General features: G+C 42.5%; 1 protein-coding gene across 1 annotated transcript in view; it reads left to right on the top strand.

Moving 5' to 3' along the window:
* The window catches only part of LOC109855860 (kinesin-like protein CG14535), a 138,764-nt gene that overhangs the window by 28,383 nt on the left and 88,973 nt on the right, over nt 1-21,408 (top strand). The window contains exon 2 of the mRNA XM_020430525.1: nt 2,500-2,689. Coding sequence (XP_020286114.1) covers nt 2,500-2,689 — 190 coding nt within the window. The remainder of the gene's footprint in view (nt 1-2,499; nt 2,690-21,408) is intronic.

Genomic DNA, 21,408 nt, shown 5'->3' with positions numbered 1-21,408 from the left:
GTGTAATAATATAAAGTGGTTACATTACAAATGCTTTAAAATGACATGCGAGTTTTCAAACATTTAGCTATTTTTTTTTTTTTTCATACGTATGCCGCAACTCTTTCTCTCTAGTAGTAAATTTTTATTACTTTGTAATGTTGAGAAAATGCAATTCGTTAGATGCTTCCGAGGTTGCTAATGAGGCAGACCGCGTTAATTGCGTCTGCGTTAATTATACAGAAACATTTCTCGTTGGGAATCATTCATGTTTTATTATGCATTCCACGTTGCATTTGAAAAAAAAAAAAAAAAAAAAACGCGCGTTAACGTTTGATGTTATTTTTGTTCGCCGTTATTCCGCGCGAAGTTTGAAACCAGAATGTTCGTATAATCCTATCCGCGACGGAGAATACATTGACGCGATTATCCTTTTGGCATGTGGCCAACATCGTTACACGACCGTGCGAAAAAAGGAAGAAAAGAAACGAAATCTGCATTGTTCCCACAGCGTCGAAAAAACGCGCGGCGTGCTCTCTCTGAAAGTGGCCGAAAGTTTGAGGCGCAATTTGTTCGTCAAAGTTCCGCTCCATAAACTCACACCCTTCTCACCCAACGCTCTTCTCGATCTCTCAGAGAGAAAAGAGGACTGTAAATAATTAAACCAAGCATGAAACTCAGGTCGGTTGGAGTTCGAGCAGACTGCGCACGCTTCCAAAAAGTGCACCGCAAGTTCCGCGATGCGATGCGATGCGGCGCGACGCGTCGTTCTCGCGGATAGTTGGTACGCGCTCGTTAAAACGGCACGATGAGAGCCGCGACCTCGTGGATTTTCCTGCGTTTCCCTTTTTCCCTCTGTCGCTAGCGTTTATTGCGCAACAACGTTGATAGTCCGCGAAAACAATCCTTTTGAACGGGGTCGGGCAAAACATTCCGCTTGTCGATGGATGTGTTACGCGGGCTGCGACGAGCCGCCCCCCGCGCACGTTACGTGAATTCGGCGTCGTTGCAACCAAACGCAACAACACATACCAAAGCTTTTGCGCAATATTTTGCCGGCGATGTTCTAATTGTCTTAAAGGTTTACATAGGTTTTTGCGCTCCACGCGCTGTCCACGCATCCCGATCGCGTCCGAGACAGAACTGACGATTTTTAATTAGTTTTCGTAATTAACTTTAAGATCTTTCTTTTTCTACGTGACGATTTTGTGCAGAAATTTATATTCCAAGTTCTAGCTCGCGTAGATAGAAAATAAATTTGTCATTGTTTGATACATGTTATATATATTTTTTTTTTGAAAAAATGTTTTTCTTTTTTTAATAATTTTTCAAAAACAAAAGTATACGCCAATATGTTCTCATAAAAGTACAAGACATTCTTACATTGCTGTTAACTTTTTGCCGTATTATACTATAAAAGTCTCTCCCCGAAATGTGAGAACCCTTGTTTTTTAGTGAGCATTATAAAACACATTCTTTTTTAGCCATCTATTCCAAAAACTATGGTCGTCCGTTCCAAAATTACCCTATTATTTCACCTTACTCTTCAAGGGTCCGGTCCCGCGCAAGCGGGTGGTAATAAAGTCATCTGCTTTCTTTTTTCCACCCTCGCATCGCTCGAAATCTATAAAAGAAATCGTCGGCCGATCGGCGCATCGCAATCCTCGTAAGTCGTTTCACGCGCCGTTCACTTGCACCTGGTCGCGCGGGAAAGCGAAAGAGCAGCAAACGACGTGATTCACTTGACGCAACGCGGTCGGCGCGCAAAAGCGACTGCACCTCGCGGGTGATAACCGCGTCCCATACTCCGCGCATTTTCCATTTTTTATAACACTCTAACTCGGCAGGGTCGCGAAAACGCGAGCAGGAGCGAGGGTCGACCTCGGGGGAGGAGAAAGAGGAGGGCGAACGAATACGCGCGAGAGGTCGCTGGTATTTCCAATTTCACAGAGCGTGGGTTAACGAGGCCCACGAGGGGCGGAGAGAAGTTAGGGCGACCACCCTGCGTAACTTCACCTCCTCGCCCCGCCGAAACTGACGCCGGGCACTACCACAACGAGCGCTCTCCGTTTTCCGGCGCACCCCTTTTAAACGCGGGCTATACCTCGGCGATGCACTCCCGTGCGCGCGCCACCGGAGGTTCCGGCACATTACCACCGCTGATTACCAGGCCCACCCCGCGGAGTATGTCACCCGCAGTCGCCCCCGAGACACATACCTTCCGGAATACGGCGACCCTTTTGCAGGTACGGTCGCGCCGCGTCTCCCGAGATAGGTATCGCCTGAGAAAGTCGGGAACGCGTCCTCTTAGGTGCTCGGATATAACTTAATTTTTCTCGATAAAAGTCAAATAAAGCAAAACACTTACATAAATAAATATAAACAACTTTTTAGAATATGATTTTATGTTTATTTATGATTTCAGTTTTCTAATTAAAATGATATTTTTTATGTTCAAGTGCATGAGATGTACTGGAGCGGTGTGATATTAAAATCATGAAAATTAATTGTGTTGTGCAGGGCAGCGCAGAAATTGAATCTGTCGTCGAGTCCGCATCGGCGACGACGTTCCGGCGACGAAAACATCGGATCTGACGAGCTGCCCATTTTTCCCAATGGGTACGCCGCGCTCCTGCTCAAGTCGCCACCTCCAGCACCACCCGCCCTACTCAGGAGGATAGGTGTAAAAGAGCTCACCGGAGTCGGCAAGGTAAGCTGTTACGAATATCATCGCCTCGGGGGCAAAGGCGACGACGAAATTTCGGCGCTAGTTCTGAAACAATTTCCGACCGCTGAATTTCATCGCTTCGGTCTCGCTTCCATCGCGGCGACGATGTAATCTATACGAACAATTTTCGCCCGGACATTTAATATCCGTCCGCTTGCGTTCTTTCATATTTTATCGAAAAAGTTTTGATATAAAATAAATGGAAGGATATATAAATGAAAGTGTTAATTAAAAATTGCATTTTCTAATAAACTAATTTTTATATATTTTGAAATATTTGTTTTAGAAATTTTTTTCCCATGACGAGAGACCGAGAGGGAAGGATTTTAAATAAAATTAATAAACTCTGTAAAATCATTCGATGAGCGTCGGACTTAAAAGCGCAATTTTTGCGGCTACAGAAGAAGTCGCTTTTTCGTTCGATTAATCAATCAAGCTCGTGGACGTAACGTGAACGCCGTTTCGCATGGATAATGGCGTCTGCTCCTCGATAGGATTTCCGCGTAGTTTAATCGGGACAGAAGAGCCCGCAGCAGACTTTCGCCTAGCCGTCTGATCCGGAAGCACGGTCGACTTCCGCTCGTTTCGTAAATCCGCGGTCGCTCAATTCCGCCGCGGGGGGAAGAACGTGGTCCCCCGTAGCTATCTAGCGGAATTTCCGTCTTATGTGCACGCTATCCTCCCTCGTGCGTGTATAGAAGCGAAAACAATCACGGCATGCTTGGGTGACGTGTCTTTGATATATGCAAGCTCTTACATGCAGCGCGCGCTAAGCTTTCCGACAAAGACGGAAATAGCAATAGTTGCAGATGGTACGCGCTTGATAACAACATTTCCAGTTCAAGAATTTATTTTATTAAAATGCGAGAGAGAAATTTATTACACGCGTGTGAGTCTCTCTCGCATTATTTAAGAATAAACAAATGTGATAAGTATAAGTGGATTTTTGTGTGAAACAAAGAAGAAATAAATTTTTTAATTTAGTGAAGTGTGTTGTAAATTTTGTTAAATCGTGTGAGTTAAAAATATAACAGCCAATAATTCGAAACAAGTCGTGAGTGATTTACAGCACGTTTTCTTTTTTTTTTTTCACTGTCGTACAATTGTTCGATCATTCGGTCCATCGTGCGCGATTTTCATTCGACCCATTGTGCACGTTTGGATTCACATTTTCAGAAAGGCATGCGCGTGTACAAATCTTCATGCGGGCGTGCTATTTGAAATGCAGATGAGCGTCTCACTATAAGCTGACTAGGCCACTATTCTTTGCTTCCTCCCCTCGAGTCCCGAAACTACAACCACCCATTCTCTGTTTGCTTCTGGAATCATCCAACGAGAGAAAGCAAAAGAGAGAGAGAGAGAGAGAGAGAGAAAACGAGATGAAGCGGGCGTCGAATATCCGGTTTAAACTATCAAACTGGATATCCGCAACGGAAGCTCTTGGAAGCGGTTCCCAAGTTCGCCAAACGCGCTCGAAACGTGATGGCGAAGATGGGAGATTGGGAAAAGCAAATCGGGCTGTTCGAAGGGACTTCTCTCGACTTTCAATCGCGCAACAGACTTGCGCCAATGATAATACCGTGTCGCATTGCACGCGCATTAACGTATCTAAATGAAATAGATTTAATTATCACAGATCCCGCAATGCCGCCGTAAAAAAAAAAAAACTCTCGATAGCGTGTCACTTGATATCCTTTAATTTAATCGATTTTCTCGCGAATCACAAAGAAAAACGGGTGTTTATTAATTATATTCCGCGGGTGTCAAGTTTGAACGCGTGGCGAAGCGGGACGGAGAGATTTGATCAGTATGTTGATAAAGATGAAGTCGGACGAAACGAAGCAAGCTTCCCATGTAATCTCCAGAGTGTACAGACGAGGTACGCTTAAATATTTGCACGAGGGATAACGGCTAGGATCAACGTGGCGACAAAGCGATTTGGCCGGTCTGAAACGTAACCATCCGTATCTCCTCGCGCGGGAAATGCATCCATGCAAGTGTATACGCGGAAAAGAGAACGCGATATATATACATATATATATATATGTATATATATGTAACAAGGAGAACGCGAATTTCCCCACGGTACTTAATTATGATCGAGTTGTGTGAAGCGTCTCATATAAGGTCCGCTCATAAACTTTGCCAGCGTCTTTACGGACTTAGAATCGGGACTGAAGGGGTTCCTTAGCGAATAATTGAACCAAAATATAATTAGCAGTTGCTTGTAAATTAAAAGAAATTTTAACGTATCGAAATTGTAAAAAACCTACTTAAAAAATTTACAAAACCTACGAAGGATGTCGTTGAACGTTTGTCGCGAGCAAAATATATACTTTGCTTCTGTCAAGCGGTAAAATAAAATAACATTATTTTTACAAAATATATTTTTTCGCTCGACGAACACCTTTCAAATTCAAACAAAGATATAAAAGCGGTGTCTCTCAAGTCTCTGTCTTGCAACGGCGTTTCCAATCACGAGCAACTGACAATATTCTTTTCCAAAGCCCAAACCAGAGAATTTATTGTTTGGTTTTGTAATATAATTTATGTTATACAAGATCGTCGATCGTTGCGCGCGACGTTTTCTCTCTCCCGCTCTTTGGCATAAGTCTGATTTTCTTGCGATCGGGAAGCAGCGGTTCGCAAGAGGATTCTGAGGGAGCTTAACGCGGTTCTCGGTCTCGGAAATTCCGGCGTAGCCTGGCGCACGGTGTAGTATTACATGAAAGGGATGCTCGTTACGTTTTGAGACGCGCATCCCCCAGTGGGGATAAAAGCCGGCGATGGTTGCGTCGCTGCGCAGACGGACAGACCAGGAATTGTTTTTCGAATTAATTTGTCAGAAATAACAGCTTATTGTTTACCGACGGGCGGGGCTAATTAAGGTGGAGGAGCGGAGGCGGCGGCGGCGGTGGCGGCAACAACGACGACGACGACGACGACGGCAACGTCTGTGCCGGAAGGATGCGAAAGTAAAGCACCCGCGCGTTCCCCTACGCCAGATCGGCCATATTGTCACGCGAAGAACTTCGCCGGTGAACTAAGTCGCTCTCTCTCGCTTCTCCATTCCACTCTCGTTTCCTTCGCGCCGCGGCATCTTCTGAAAGGAAATATCCTTCGACGAAGGAATAAAGTTTGCCCACTGAATCACTAAAGACGACGCTCGGCGCTAAGCGCGTTTGACTCGCATTAATTAACGGACTTACCCCGCAATCCCCGGCGCCGACTTTTCGGATTTCGGTTTATGCAACCTCTCTCGATTTTATCCGGCCATTTTCACGAAGAAATCTGTTATGCAAGGGAATTAATGCGAGAAATGAATTTGTTTTACGCGAAAACTTTCGCGAACTTTCGTCACTTTCCACGAAAGTCGCGATTTAATACATAACGTTCGTCATCTTTTCATCAATCTCGCACATATATATATACGCACACAATTTTGAACTAATTATTATTAGTTCTAATTTACTACAATTTATGCGACAATTTGAACAACGTTCGACGAAATTTTCGGAAATTGTTTAATTTGCAAGCTCGGTGCGCGTCGAACTCTCTCTTTCATTTGTTCCTTCGAAATATTGCGCACACATTATACCTCTCCTCCGTGCGACGTTCTCATAAATAGATCCGAACTTACCGGGCGGTAATTACCGCTTTCACGACAAGCGGTATAACACGTGAGGGGCTGTTTCGCGAGGGGTTCCACTGGATATATTTAGTGTCCTAGCCGGAGGAAGGAGGAGCCACGCGTACGTTTTAGAAGACGAGTCGTCTACGGTTACGGAGTAAGCTGGTCGCTCTCTAAACCCGAACGCGCGTTTGAGCGCGTTTTGTCGGAACGTCATAGAGAGAGAGAGAGAGAGAGAGAGAGAGAGAGAGAGAGAGAGAGACTTTAGAGTTATCCCCGCAATCTCCCTCCCGTTCCCTTTCTCTTCCATCTCTGTTTCTGTTTCTGGCGGTACTTTCTCGGCGGTCCGGTTCTGTCCGGCTTCCAATTTGGAAGCTCGGACCGTCGCAGCGTGTCATTTCAGATGGATAGAAACGCGACAAAGCTGCAATATTATACCAATAGCGTTTCGTGTGTCTCAATGCGAGTATCACGCGACAAACCGAGCGGATACGAATAGAGTTGTTTCCGAAATCGCGAAATAGGACATTTGTACAATATAAGCCGCATGATGAGCTTCAGCGTCCGATAAACGTTACTTAGACTCGAAGTTCGCGGTTTGTTAGACAGTTGAGATTACATTCTCTTGAACGAATCTTTTTAAATTTCCATTCGTTTATATTTTCTGTATTCAATCATTGTATTTGCTTTGTCGTTTTTCGCTCTCGGAGGAAGACGTAAAATCTTTAAATTTTTTTTATCGCAGTTGACTTGCAGTTGACATCAGACAATTTTCTTCAAATTATTAAGTTAAGTTACCGGGACACGAAGCTTGCTGCTTGTTGAATGTGCAATTATCGGATAAATTAAATCAATATTGTTCGCACGATAATTTCATACGTTAAACTTGTTCGCTCGCTGTTTACATATTATTATTATTATTATTGATATGAGAATTATTTGATCAGTGTAACTGGTAATTCGCTGCAATCAAGTCTCACGGTTCGTTTACGTGTTTAGATTGTTTCTGCCGTTCGGATCGGCCGTTCGGAATCGAGAATCGAAGTTCCAAGTTGCGAAACGAGAGATTTAGAAAAAGGCTACGTGTATCGTGACTCAATCAGATACGTCCCGAATGAAATGTGGGGAAGGTGGATTTATATAAGGGGGAAATGCGATCCGATGGGCGCGCGCGTGCACAAAGCCAGAAAAACTTCTCTAAAACCATTTCGTTAATTCAAGATAATTGACGAAGCGACCAACATATCCTCGAGAGGGTTTTGTTATTTAAGGAGAAATAGTATTCTCCTATTTTTCTCGTTGTATAAATCTTTTTTTGTTTTAATTTTTTTAAGTATTTTTTCTCTAACATTATTGCACCGAAAAAATGATATTCTTGTAAGTAGAAGATTTTATACTTAAAAAATCTTGTTAAAGATTTTAGATGATATTCTTCCGAAATTAAGAATATATTCTTTATTTAAGAATATATTCTTAATTTAAGAATATAGTCTTTTTCGATAGTGAGATATATATGTTTTTCTATAGAGAGATTTTTATATTCTAATCAGTATATATTCTTATCAATATTACTATTTAGAAGATTTTTCTCTTAAAATAAGAAACTCTTCTTGGCGCCTATTTTAGTATAAAATATACTTAAAGTAAGTGGGATATATATATCTTCAAAACAAGAATACAATTTTTTCGGTGTAGAACTTCAATCAAAATAAAATTATAGTTTTATTTCTTTCATTATGAGATATAAAAAATTGAACAAAAAAAGAACTATATATCTAGAGATATAAAAACAGAGAATTCCCCAGATAATTTTTTGTACACAAATATATTTAATACGTGATAAACGCAACAAATAGACGCAACAGCACGCGAGGGAAACGTGTTGCATGTTTCTCGATACTTCGTTCGATGTTCGGAATACACGAAGTACAACTCGCTGCTAAGGTCGGCTGTCGATGAAAATGAGCATCGCGCGACGAGATCGGTTTCGTGTTTGTTATGGGGCGAGCTTAATAAGCGACGTACCTATTAGGAAATCTCTGTGGAATCTCTTATTTCTATCACACGACGCGGACGCACGCGAGGATCGATCGATCGCCGTTATTCCGACGTGCCCTGGCCCGTCGGAGGTGGAGGCGCAAAGGACATGCGCAATTTCGTCCGAGGAAGCCGCTGACCAGAATTCTCGTCGCGGTCAGCGGTTTGAACCTACCTACGACGCGTTTGCCGGGTTTTATTAAAATGTCCGGTCTTAGGCCTCGGTTTCCTCGCCTCGCGTCGTTACGAGCACAAGACGAGAACAAGGGAGAACTCGGTCGCCCTAGACACCCTTTCTGACCCTTAGAATGCCTAATGAAGACCTCTGATTTCACTCGGAATCCCTCGACTCCGGACATCACACCCCGAATTCTGACCAATCGCGCGCGGCATTTAAATACAGAGATCCGAGTATATTCGGAGAGAGTTCTCGTCATTCTCTCTCGTACACGATAGTCTTGTTATTTGCAGATTTACGTAAAATCCGTTCTCCCAACAAGAATAGAGAACACGAATAGAAACCGACCCTTTCTCCGACATTCTGAATCGCTTAAAAACACAGTCTCAAGTTTCGGGGGAAAATAATTCCGCGCGGACGCGGAATTCGAAAGAATTCTGAAATTGGTTTTATGGATCAACTTTTTCCGTGACTTTTTTAACCGCGTAACTTTTGAGATAGAATTAGCCAAACGGGATAGCGGTGTAACATTATATTCTTTCACATCTCTGATAATACAATTCATAAAGCGGAATTATGATTTCGTATAAGAATATCCGCGGAATCTTTCCGCTCCCGAAAATTTGCATTTGAAATGGATTAACACCGAGAAAATTAATTCCGCGGGTCGCAGAGTTTGGCTGCTTTTATCTTACCGCGCGTAATGTAAAAACGTCTTCGTTGTAAAGTCAACGACGATGGGATTCTTCGTTACGCGCGCGATCTATGTTCTTGCTAATTTCATTTTACGCTCGCGGTGCTTTAATACGCGGCGATAACAAGGTTTCCGCCGATGGGGTTATTTTAATAATGAATTAATCTAGGAGGCATTATACAAGCGCCACCGGGAAGGGGATGGGCGAAGCAGGAGTGTTTGCGGACAGTCCATGGGGACTGCCGGACCACGTGGGCCACGTGGTACCCACAGGATAATTGGAGGTCACTGTGGTTTTAGGGACTCCTCGAGTGTCCCTCGCGAACTATTCTAGGAGGAAACACCTAAATACGGTTCACGCTCGACGGTTCGACTTGCATAATTATCCGGATTTCCGTTTCGATTTGCCGTGCTGTAATTAAAGGAATAGCGGCTATCGTGATATACCGCGCAAACCGCGAGGTTATATCGTCGAGTGATTAAGCGTATTTTATTATGGCAATTTACGTAAATTCGCAAGTTGTATATACACCAGATCGAATCTAATTTCAATGTTGTTTTAATATGTTTGTTTATCTAAACTTGTCCAAATATTTTATTCGAGAATTTGATTGCTACAATATGTCGATGTATCGTTATATAATACGCAACATGTGATTTGTGAACGATCTATAAGGACGATCCGAGTGGCGGTTTAATTAAGGAATGGGACTCGATCGATCAGAGAGAGAGAGAGAGAGAGAGAGAGAGAGAGAGAGAAAATCAAATTAGCAGCGGAAAGAAATTGCCGGCAAAAGAGAAGGCGCGCAAGAAAAACCGTTTTGTTGTTAGCCGTGGGTATTATCGATTTGCGCTTTTTTTTCGAATCGCTCCCACCGTGAGAGGAGAAACTCGCTACGATTAATGTTCTTTTACCCAACCGTATCCTGTTACTCGTTATTTATAATTCGTCTAATGACTTCCTCCAATTAGTAAGCTATCAAGTGCAGGCTCTTGCCGATTATGTCAGTAGATTGATAATGTTCTTTTATCCCCTATTTCTGTGTTTAATAAACGGAACGACGCGGAGATTAGATTTTTTTTTTTTTTTTTTTTTTTACGGAGACATGCCCCAAAACAACAACTTTTGTAAATAATTTCTTTTTGTAAATAATACTTTTTGTAAATAATTTTGCTAAAATGTTTCGGAAAAAAAAAATATTTTTTTAAATCAACAATTTGCACACAATCTACCGAAACACCTTTCAAAAATCTAAACAAGAAATTTCGAAAATAGTTGAAAAACACTGTCTTTCTTCGCGTGAACACAAATTCTTTGTCGAACGAGAACGCAATGTTCTAAAATAGAATTGTAACACGTTTACAGTCGTTTGTATCGTACTTGTAACTCAAATTACCATACAAAATAGGTTTGCAGCGAGACCGAAGCCAGCCACGGGGAATAGTGCGCGGGGTCAGCGGTGCTTTTCATCAAGAGCTTCGTACGTCTTTTTGTCTTTCCACACGCTTGGCTGTGGGAAATCCCAGCGGGACACGGGATATTTCAAAACGAGTTCGGTCGAGAAATCGCGCGCGATATCCCGTGAGTGTGAGACCTCGCGCTCGAAAAATAAATCAATTAATAATTGTTACATTGACTCTCTGTTCAATTCTGTTTTCACTGTGGACGTGTCGCGCGTGTAAACACGCGGAGAAAATAACATTTAAAAGACACAAATTGTGCGATAATCGCCATCGTATTGACATGCGATAGAGTGTATTCTTTCAGTGTCAGCTATATATCAGAGAACAATATCGGAGAAGTACATGTTACAGAATATATATATATATATTATAAACACAATCATTTCTCTCGATATACTCGATGGACTGCCGTACACTCGCCGCCGCCACATGTGTGCGCGTGTTAATATTCCAATGCAAATTACTCGTAATTACAACATCTGATTAAACCGTTCGTAAACAATGGTTCTGTTTAGATTACATCGATTGTTATAAGCGCGACACGTATGCGTTTAAATGCGTGATTACATTAATTGGGCAAGCGCGAGTATTATTCTGTTGTTCTTTTCCGAAACGACAAACCGGACGCGCGCAGCATTCGCTACGGCAATCGTATCGGTAACGCTATATTAATTTTCGGAAAGACACATTCGACGTTTCCGGGCGAGAGAACTCGTATTTAAGCTATATCGGAAGGAAATTCGAGTCTCTCGCATCGCGCAAAGAGGCGCTCGTTCATTGGCTCGTGTGGCACTGAAACGCAACGCAACGCCGCTATCGCGGCGCACATTTCCGAAGCTTATTCGGTGATTTGCGAGCAGAAACCGATATTCCTCCCGCGCATTCGCGTTGCGCGCATTCCCGGAAAGCGAGATTCCCCAGCTCGAACGCGTTAGTTCTTCGGTCTTTGTGTGTGTCCCGGGGCCGCGCAACTCCTCCGCGCCCACGATGCTCGTTTCCGGAGCCACCGTCATAATTACACGTTCCTACGCGACTTAACGAGCATCGGTACTGCTAAATATACCACCAGGTATAGTGTCCCGAGATTAACTTGGGGTAAATGCGTGTATAACTTACGTCGTCGGGGCCACTTTGCCTAAATAGCGAATCCATTAGAGTCTGTTTAACGTTAAGTTAAGTTATGCCGAGCGACATCGATAAATTTATGGATGTGCTCTTACCCTCTTTCGCGAATAAACGCAAAATTCTATACGAATATCCGGCGGAAAAACGTTCGATAAATTGTACATATCAAAAATTTATAGAAATTGTAAACACATTGCTTTCTCAATAACAATTTTTGTTTCGAAAGACTTTGTACTGTTTTCAAAAGTGCCGTGAAATTTGACGACGAAAACAATAATTTAGGTTTTCACAAATCCGTAGAGAATACAGGAAATAAAAATATCCGCGTGTGATGAAAAATTGCGTGGAGGAAATTATTTCTGTTATCCGACAACGATAATCGGCGCGGCTTCGAAATTGAAGCGCAGCTTTGCGTTTCCGCATTAGATTTCCGTTTCGCTCTCTTTTTCTCTTGTACTCTCTCTTTTTCTTTCTCTCTCTTTCTCTCTCTCTCTCTCTCTCTCTCTCTCTTTCTCTCGCTTTTATAACGTGTACGCTTACATTGCCCGCGCACCCCTCCTCCGCGCTTCACGTGCAATTCGAAAGAGTACGTTCGGCACGAGCGACGAGTCGAATCGGTCTGCCCACTTTCTGTTTGCTCGCCCGATGAATATCTCGGTGTAAACGGGACACGCTCGGTGGAACGGGAGCGCACGCCATACTCCAGAGGCCCGTACCGCCGGACCACACCGAGAAAACGCTGTTTAATTTCGGCGAACACGCGCTCGTCCGGCTCTTCCGCTGTTTCGTACTTCGAACGATCCGTCTGGAATGAGAAAGCTATCGTGAGAAAGAAATCTCTTTAGTAGTAGTTTTTTTTTTTTACACACGGTGACACTGGTGCACATCATCATCCGATTCTAGAGATTTACGATCTCGCTTGTTTATTTTATATACGATTGTATATTTGACGACGAAACTTTCTTTCAATATTAACTGTTATAAAAAAACTTTCGATATTTTGGTTCAATGACAAATATGCGACTCACAAAGTTGATAGAGTTTTAGATATTTTTAGTTTACTTTTTTAAAAATATTTTTGTTAAAATCAATAAACAAAATGTATAAAGAATATGCGAGTTTTGCATCTGGAAATAGAAACTTGGAAAAGTTACTATCCGTCCAACACATTTCTCCCGCCTAATGTCGGGCTCTCCAAGCAATAATTTCCATTATTACTGACAACACCCAAAACTAACTTGTACGCGAGCGGGAGAAATGTTAGTCAAGACGCGGGGTTGTCACAAAGTGTTCACGAGTCGTTGTGACGTGATGTCCTTCGGCCTTTCGATAACCCGCAAACCCCCAGGAAAGCTCGTGGGGGTTACACTTCCCTTCCCTCTCTCTCTTTCTGGTTCTCTCCTGAGAACGCGTCGATGGTGGGGAGATTTGGAGCGTCGGTTTAATAAATGTCCCTGACGCTTGGTCGGCAAGGGTACAAATCGCTCGGAACCGCAGACACAATGCTTAGTAATGGCGAGCTCTCGCGCAACGGCGGGTTCCCCCTTTCGACGTGGCAGGTTCCCCAGGTCGCTACACCTCGCGCGACGCCCTATTCGTTATGTTCCTTGGACACAGATTCGCTGTGCAGAATCACACAGATGCGCGTGCACGATCGCTGCGATTTGATTTCGACGCAAATCGACGGACAAACGACCGTAATTAATCCCGGTCGTTGGCCCGCGGCGCGCCCGCCAGGTGTTCGAGCGGAGTCTATCGGAAACATCATCGTGTTGATACCTTAACACGACGTAGCTGCCGTCTCGTAATTCGAGGACATTAATCCTCGACTGACTTAATCCGAGACAGCTAATGCGAACCCAGAGATATGGAAATAGCTGAAACTCGAGAAATTGCTCGAAAAGAGAAACGTCTAACGGATGTATTTTTAGTCTTTCGTATGTTATCGATTATGAGTCTTGCCTGTGAAAATTGAGACACACTTTAAATAAAAATATTTTACAATATTGTTCAACAATTTTGAAAAAATCATCAAACGATATGTGTGTGTGTGTGTGTGGAAAAATTCAGTTTCATTTTTATTGTTCCTTGTGAACTTTGTGAACTTTTCTCTCTTCAAGGTATAGAAAACAAGTTTATTTTCGGTTCTCGATATATTTTTGCACACGTAATAAATTTTTCTCCGAAAACGTATTGACACTTTTACCATGTATATTTCGCGCACACAGAGGATATCGTTGTCGGATTTTGCGTAGAAGAGACGCACGAGATTCTGAGATTCTGAATAAACAATGTTGTCGATGTTCACACGAACTGGCTTAGAATCCTTGAAGGATTCATGCACGAACGGTATCTGCTCCCGCATTCCCTTTGAATTTGTCTCTTTATGGTAACGCGCATATTGCCACAGCAAGCCTTGGCAAGAACTTTATTACGGCGCGCCCGGAAAGTGCTGCTAGCCGGTGCTGCGGAAAGATGGCCGGAGAGTCTCCGAGGACACACACGTATGAAATATACAAAATCAATCTTCGGGAACTCATACGCTCCCGGCAGACACGCATGACGAAGTCGGAGTGGAATCGAGTTTCGCTGATCTGTTTATAACGACGGTGACGATGCGATCTCCTGAAACGCGACAGCGCCGGGTTGGAGGTAGTATCGACCGAATGATGGAAATGCGTTTATAGGTAAGTTCCTGTTGCAATATTGCCTTTTGGAATCTATCGCAGCGACCCACGCGCCTTGGGCTGCAACTTCGTTTCCTCCTCCTCTCTCTCTCTCTCTCTCTCTCCGGTTTTTGATCCCATATTACGTGCCGCGAATCTATTGGAAAATAAATTGCACCCGCTCGAGTACGACCGCGATAGTTTACGAACTTGCGCGAGCTTGTTTCTATAAAGGTTGCCGTTATTTTGTCGCACACAACCGCTTCAAATCAGATATTAAAATCTCATCAAACGAAAGCATCAAAGTGATATTATTTGCTTAATATATGTTTTGAAAAATTCAAGAGAAGAATTGTTAGCTTGCAAATTAATCAAATAAGTTTATTAGAACAAATATTTTTCTTCTATCGACTTTCTCTTCTTTTCTCATTAAAAATGTGTGTGTTTTTTTTTTTAAAAAGATGATGAAATCAAAACAAGTGGAAGTTAGTTTCCGGAGAATTTCACGTGAGTACCCTGTCAGACTTGGAGAGCTGACACTTAGCAAGTGCATAAAAGATTGGAAAAAGTTGAATTAGTTAGAAAATTAATAGTCTACCCGGTGGAAAAACCGTCGAAAAACGAAGTTCAAGCCAAAACGTATCAGAAGAACAGAGGGCTACGGAAACGAACGGGCAAAAGGGACACTGGAAACGCGGAGGGAAAATTGCGTCGCGAACGCGTAACACGAGTCGTTAGTGACTAATCCGCCATAGGGGACGAAGGGGACAGGTTTTTGAATCGGGGGCGGTGTGCGCATCAACCCCTTGCCGGGGATTGCACGGGCTCAAGAGTTGCGCGAAAACAAGAGGACGGCTTTTTGGGGCTCGCGAGAGGAGAGTTTAGTTCAGTAGATGAGTAACGAGAGGGATAGAGGAAAGAGAGAGAGAGGGAGGAGGGCGAGAGAAGAGAACGTGTTGAGGGCCCAACCGGGAGGGCACCGACCAACGTGTGCGGGCGGCGGGTGCTTTCTGTTGATTCAAGTGGGCACGTGATAAAAATGACAATGATGAGTTAATGCAATAACTGTGTACCTTCCGACCCTCGTTCGGCTGTTCGTCGCACGCACACATCAAAAGCGTATCGTCGATGTGCAATCGTGCGTGTAACGCCACACACACACACACACTAACACATACACACTAACACACGCGCAACGGCGGGACGATCGGATCGCGCGGCAACGACGCGCCGGTATAATTTTCGGGGAGAAAGAAGTTCCTCGACGCGCGAGCGTCGATGATAAAGTCGACGCGTTAATTACCAACACGGGGCTCAAATTTACGTGACTATCATGCCGCAGGTTGAATTAACGACGGTAGTAGCATCGAAGGCGGAGAAATTGATTCCGTTATAATGCGTTACAAATTTCAGAGACAATAAAGCTTATTTAGAGATCGATTACTTTAGGTGGATTTTCTTTCTAGTCTACGATATGTCCCACGTAGATAATACAAAAATAATAGTTTTTAACGATGAAGAGTTTTATCTACAAATTTCTTAAGTTAGTTCGATATATCAATAAAAACTCGATTATTTTGTATTACATATTTCTAAGTTTCAACAATCTTTTGAATTGATTTGATAAAAAAAGATGATTAAAAATAAAATTCTAAAATCCGCGAGAATTAATTATGTTATACACAGTGTTGTCGTAGGAAATCCAATAGAGAAGTGAAATTTACACGTAAAACTAATTTATGATCGAATGCTTCTCTCGTTGTATATACGCGCATCCATTTTGCTGAATACGGACGAACCTTTGTAGAAGCAGATTAGGGCGGAACGAATGATCGCCATTGCCGATGGAAACTGTATTCCTGGTATTTAGCGGCGACTGTTACCAATTTACCTCGTGCGCACGATAAACCCAGTTGAAACGGGATTAATGTCCGGTCTTCTCTGTCTCCGATCCGGTCTCGTTCGTGTCACTTTGTTAATTCTTCGAGCGTAAGTTTCGTTCTCCCACACCCCCATCTTTTGCGAATTGCAATCCCTTAACAGCATTCAAAAGTATCGCAACTTCGAGCGTGTCGCAAATACAAATGCGAGTTTTCAAATTATCGTTACTCGACTTTCTAATTTTGTTTTGCGGCACGTCGCGACGTTTCGATTATAGCGCGACACAAAGAGAGAACAATATTTATAATCGGAACTGTATATTCCACGTCTAAAATTAGTTTGTTTTGCACACATTTTGCAGAGAGTACGTAGAGAGAATTGTATAAATAAATTACAAACTAAGTGTTGTGCACGTACATATATATTATTAAAAGAGATGTTCGTAGCGCGATGTCTCTCTCGCGATGTTGTCGCGAGAAGTGTCGTCGACCTCGCACCGAGCACCGCACTGTCGAATCGAGTTTATTTATACGTTTTATTTGCGTAATGGCTTTTTTATTTAAATTGCAAAGATACATCGACCGACCGCGCTTCGAATTACCACGCTCGCAGCGCGCGCGAGAGTGGTGCTTCGCACCTCCGACGATCTTCCAAAGTAACATACTGACCAGTCGAATTCCGTGACTTGTGAATGTTTTCAGAATTAATTGGCCAGCGGATAGGTCGAACACTGCAACAAACTCGAAACTCGTTGCATAATTAATCGCACCGTCCGCTGACCTCACGATGCACTGACTGCTTCTGACTACCCCCGAACAGTCGATCGGCCTATACACGGGTAATCAACCAGTCGAAAACGTCAACTTACATATTCAACGAGAGTCCGGCAGCCAGACGGGATGATTTAACGCATTCAGACGTCGCGGGCTAGCGATAAAGAAAGACGTATATATTTTTTATGACTAAAGTAAAGTCATATATGACAGAGAGAAAAAAGAAAAAACACGTGACTAAAGTAAAGTCATGTGACAGGGAGGAGAGGAAAAACAACACGCGACTAAAGTCACGTGACTTTACTTCGTTTTTAACGAACATTCACGCATTTTGGTCGCACGACGACGACAACAACGACGTTTCTGAAAACGCGTGAATTTTTCACTTCGAAACTTTATCGTCGCTTATCTGCAAATTAGAAAGACGAACAAAAAAACGCAAGAATACTTTTTTTTTTTAATTGTTTTGATCTGAAGCGATTTGGATTAAAACGAAATCGATCGGTCCAGTTGTTCTTGAGATATTGCCCAATGAAAATCTTTTTACTTCTCAATTGCGTGAATTTCGCGTGAACTTGGCGCAAGACACTATACCGAGTGCCTCGTGATACAGCGCGATTCGTCTTGATTTTTGCAGATTATTCTGTGACGGACAAGTTGAGGTTTCTCATCTGAATCTGAAAGTTTACACTAATTGTCACAAAAGGTATCGTAAAATTAGTGCTAACAAACACAGCAAGTGATTGAACTAAAATATGAAAACAATTTTCATTTGTAGATACTAAAGAGAACACGTACATACAACAATCTTTTTTTAACTTTTCGAGCAACATAAAACATACTAAATGATCTTAATGTAGATAACGTTTTTATTTTTATGATAACGTTTTTTCTACGGTTTTCTAATACCACGGGGTTATAAATGTATACACAAATTTATTACACTTGCGATTTCGCGCATCTATCTCCTTTTTTGAGCGCGAATACTTTGCTGATGCCACACAAAGTATCCATTAATTTACCCCGCGAAATAATCCTTTCTCCATTAAGGTGTTGCGGTATCGTTGCGGTACGAGAGCGGTCATTTACCGGCGCAAGGTGCCGGCGCGCGCTGACATTTTCTAAGTGAACGAGTGCATCAAGGGACGCCCACAAAGAGAATATTCATAAAGTCGACCAGCGAGCGGCTCTCGTCCTCTATCCTTCACGATAGAAGAGCGCGCACGATGGAAGGACGAACTTTGGTCGGCAGGGGGATGGTTGAGCCGCTTAACGACAGACGATACTCTCGTCTCTCGTCGGTTCGTTTCTATGAGCAGCTCACAGCTCCGGTCTTCCTGCAGCCAATCGGTTGCGTTTAGCAAATCCTCCCGGTTACGCGATAATATCAATGTGTTAAGGAAAAAAGCGCGATTATTTTAATAAATCAGTGTTGTATTTAATAGCGTTATTAATCACGCGAAATATATAATCTCTCTCGTTTCTCGGATAGAACGTAACTGCAGATAGTGTCTCTACGGTTCTAAGAGAATGAGTTATATCTCAAAGTTTTATATTTTTTTTTTTTTTACAAACGTAGAATCTACAAAATAGTTATATTGAAGTCCGGCTAGTTTCAGACAAAAGAATTTATCGAACATTTTCTAATATACATTGGAGTCACACATAAATTAAATTTTATGAGGGAGGAATGAAGGAACTTCAGCACACGCACAAGACAAGCAGTGCAACCCCCCCGTAATGATCTGCGTATACAATACGTACAATACTTCATAACTTGAGAGATTCATCTTTTCTCTCGGCATATCATTTTTTTTATATCATACTTGTCTTTTAACAAAAGCTCTGTCCGAGAAGTTCGCGAAGAGAGATGCGCGGGCGAGTCTGAATCAAATTTTATCGCGAGCTCGTCCCGTTAGCGCCGTAGGCCTTAGCCTGTTTTACATTTAAAACGCATTACCGCGCCGGCCGCTTCGAGTCTCGCGCGGCGATAAAATGAAATTAATGGTCCTGCTCGCCGATTCGAGATATATATCGACAGGTCCAACCAGGGGAGGAGAGAAAACGCGCGCGCGCGTATATACCCGTGTATCGCGCAAGTTGATGCGGATGAGGAAAGAAAAGGCGCATCGGAGATAACACGGGGATCCCGAAGCAAAGTGTCGATCATTTCCGCAAACTTGAAGGAAAATCACTCTCCGCCACACGTAACAATGCGAGTCGATCTATAAAGTCGAAACGGCCATCACGGCAGAGAAATCTTTGGAATCGAATACGATATTCTCTATAATAAACGCGACACGTTCTATCTCTGTAATTTGTTTTTATTTTTATTTAGTTTTTAATTTTTTCGGATTTTTTGTTAAAACATTGATCTATACACTAAATAAATAATGTATTTATTTGATTCTTTCAGACTGTTTGCGCTTTAATTTACTTCTTCATATACAGGTTTTTTTTTTTATTTTAATTAATTTTCTGCCGTAATAAAATCACGCATTAAATATACACGTGTGCTGTATTATCTAACACAAAATAATTGCGAAAGAACGTTTTTATCTTAAAAGTGTATTAATTAACTCTCGTAATTATACGCACTTGAAAGTTAATTATCGCGTATATATAATAACGATTCTAGCTCTGCGTATGCCCATTAGATTTCGAAATATTTCATTATTTTCATCGTCACTATTTTGTAACGCTATTATAATTCATTAAATGTAATTAATTAACAAAGTGATTAAGTACCGTTATCGCATCATTAAACCGTATAGACGATAACATAATTACATTCGTTCAGTTGCGAACGTGTTCGATTTCGCGAATAACTATTATTCGAACTAATTGAGCGACGCGATTAATCGATATATTACCAACTTCGTCGCAGCACAAAATTTCAGTTGAGATTTTGTTTATTATAATCTTCTTTAAGTTAATTCGATAAACAAACACACACGACTTGATCAAGTTTGTCTCTTTCAAACTAAAAAACCTAACTTAAAATCTTTGAGAGAAGATTGGAGGAAAAAAAAATATTTAAAGAGTAACTTTTTTTTATGAAAATACTTACGCCAAAAAAATTATAAGTTCTATCGCGATTTTACCTCAATATTACGTTTATCAGATTAATTAAAAATGATTTCTTTCGAAGACTTCCCAGATCGGGATACCAGTAAAAAAATTTAACCTTATTCACTTCCCTGCAATCTGAAATTCGCGACTCGTAGAAATTAGATTAATCGTTCGAGGGGGGGGGGAGCGGCAATCGAGGGAGCAATTTTGAAAATGTGCGAGAATTTTTATTCGATCGCTAGTTAAAAGCCGCGCAACTCGCGGAGAAACAACGTCGGGGATGAGCGCGAATGTTCGAGGGTGACGGCGTAAACAGAAAAAAGAAAGTTGAAAACATAGGAAACAGCTATTTTCCCGCATTAGCCGAGCCACTTTTTGCTCCTGAGGGGTTATAGCCGTCCCGGAGTACCTCGCGAGGGTCAGAAAATATGAGGAGACTCTCCCGTAATAGACGAGCACTATTAATTAGGTAGATTAAACTTTAAGTGCCCATCGTTAGCCGGGACCAGGCAGGAGGCGGTTCGTTATCCTCCGGGAGGCAGAGAAGAATAGAAAAAAAAAAAAAGTGGTACAGAGAGAGGATATGCGAGAGAGCGCCCCGTTTCGATGTGACATTTACACGTAGCCGAGAGAAAGAGCAGCGCAAAGTAAAGGTTTTTTTCTTGTTCTCTTTTTTTCTCTCTCTTTTTTTTTTTTTTTACACGAGTGTGCTAATCTCGGCAAGGGAATTCGTTATGAGCGTAATATAGGGTGGGGTGAGCGCGAAATGGATTAACGCGATACATTGTCGTCTCTCGCGCGTCGCGACGCCAGAATACACGCTCGGCTTCGCGCGAGAAGCGTAATCTATTTATCGAACAAAACGTTCGGAAGCGATTTTTGATCACCTTCGTGGTAATAAATAACAGTTGGAGTAGAGGAGGAGGGGAATATGAAAAGAGGCGCGATTCGAAAGGCGACGCGCGACGAGACCGCCAGAATTCGTTTAATAGCGAGAGAGCCGCCCCGACGTTACACCCTTTTTCTTTGCCACCGCTTCTTCTTCGAGCTCCGACACACTCGACAGTCTGCTTTTGCTAGCGCCGCTTTTTCCGTTTCTGTGGTTCCCCCGAGACTTCCGGTACCCGACCGTCCGACGTTAATGGACTCCCTCAAGACCGGCCGACTCGCGTCTCGGACA

This window comes from Pseudomyrmex gracilis, unplaced genomic scaffold, assembly GCF_002006095.1.
Source record: "Pseudomyrmex gracilis isolate BER0280 unplaced genomic scaffold, ASM200609v1 scaffold_100, whole genome shotgun sequence".
Lineage (NCBI taxonomy): Eukaryota > Metazoa > Arthropoda > Insecta > Hymenoptera > Formicidae > Pseudomyrmex > Pseudomyrmex gracilis.
This window is presented reverse-complemented; position numbering and strand designations above follow the sequence as displayed.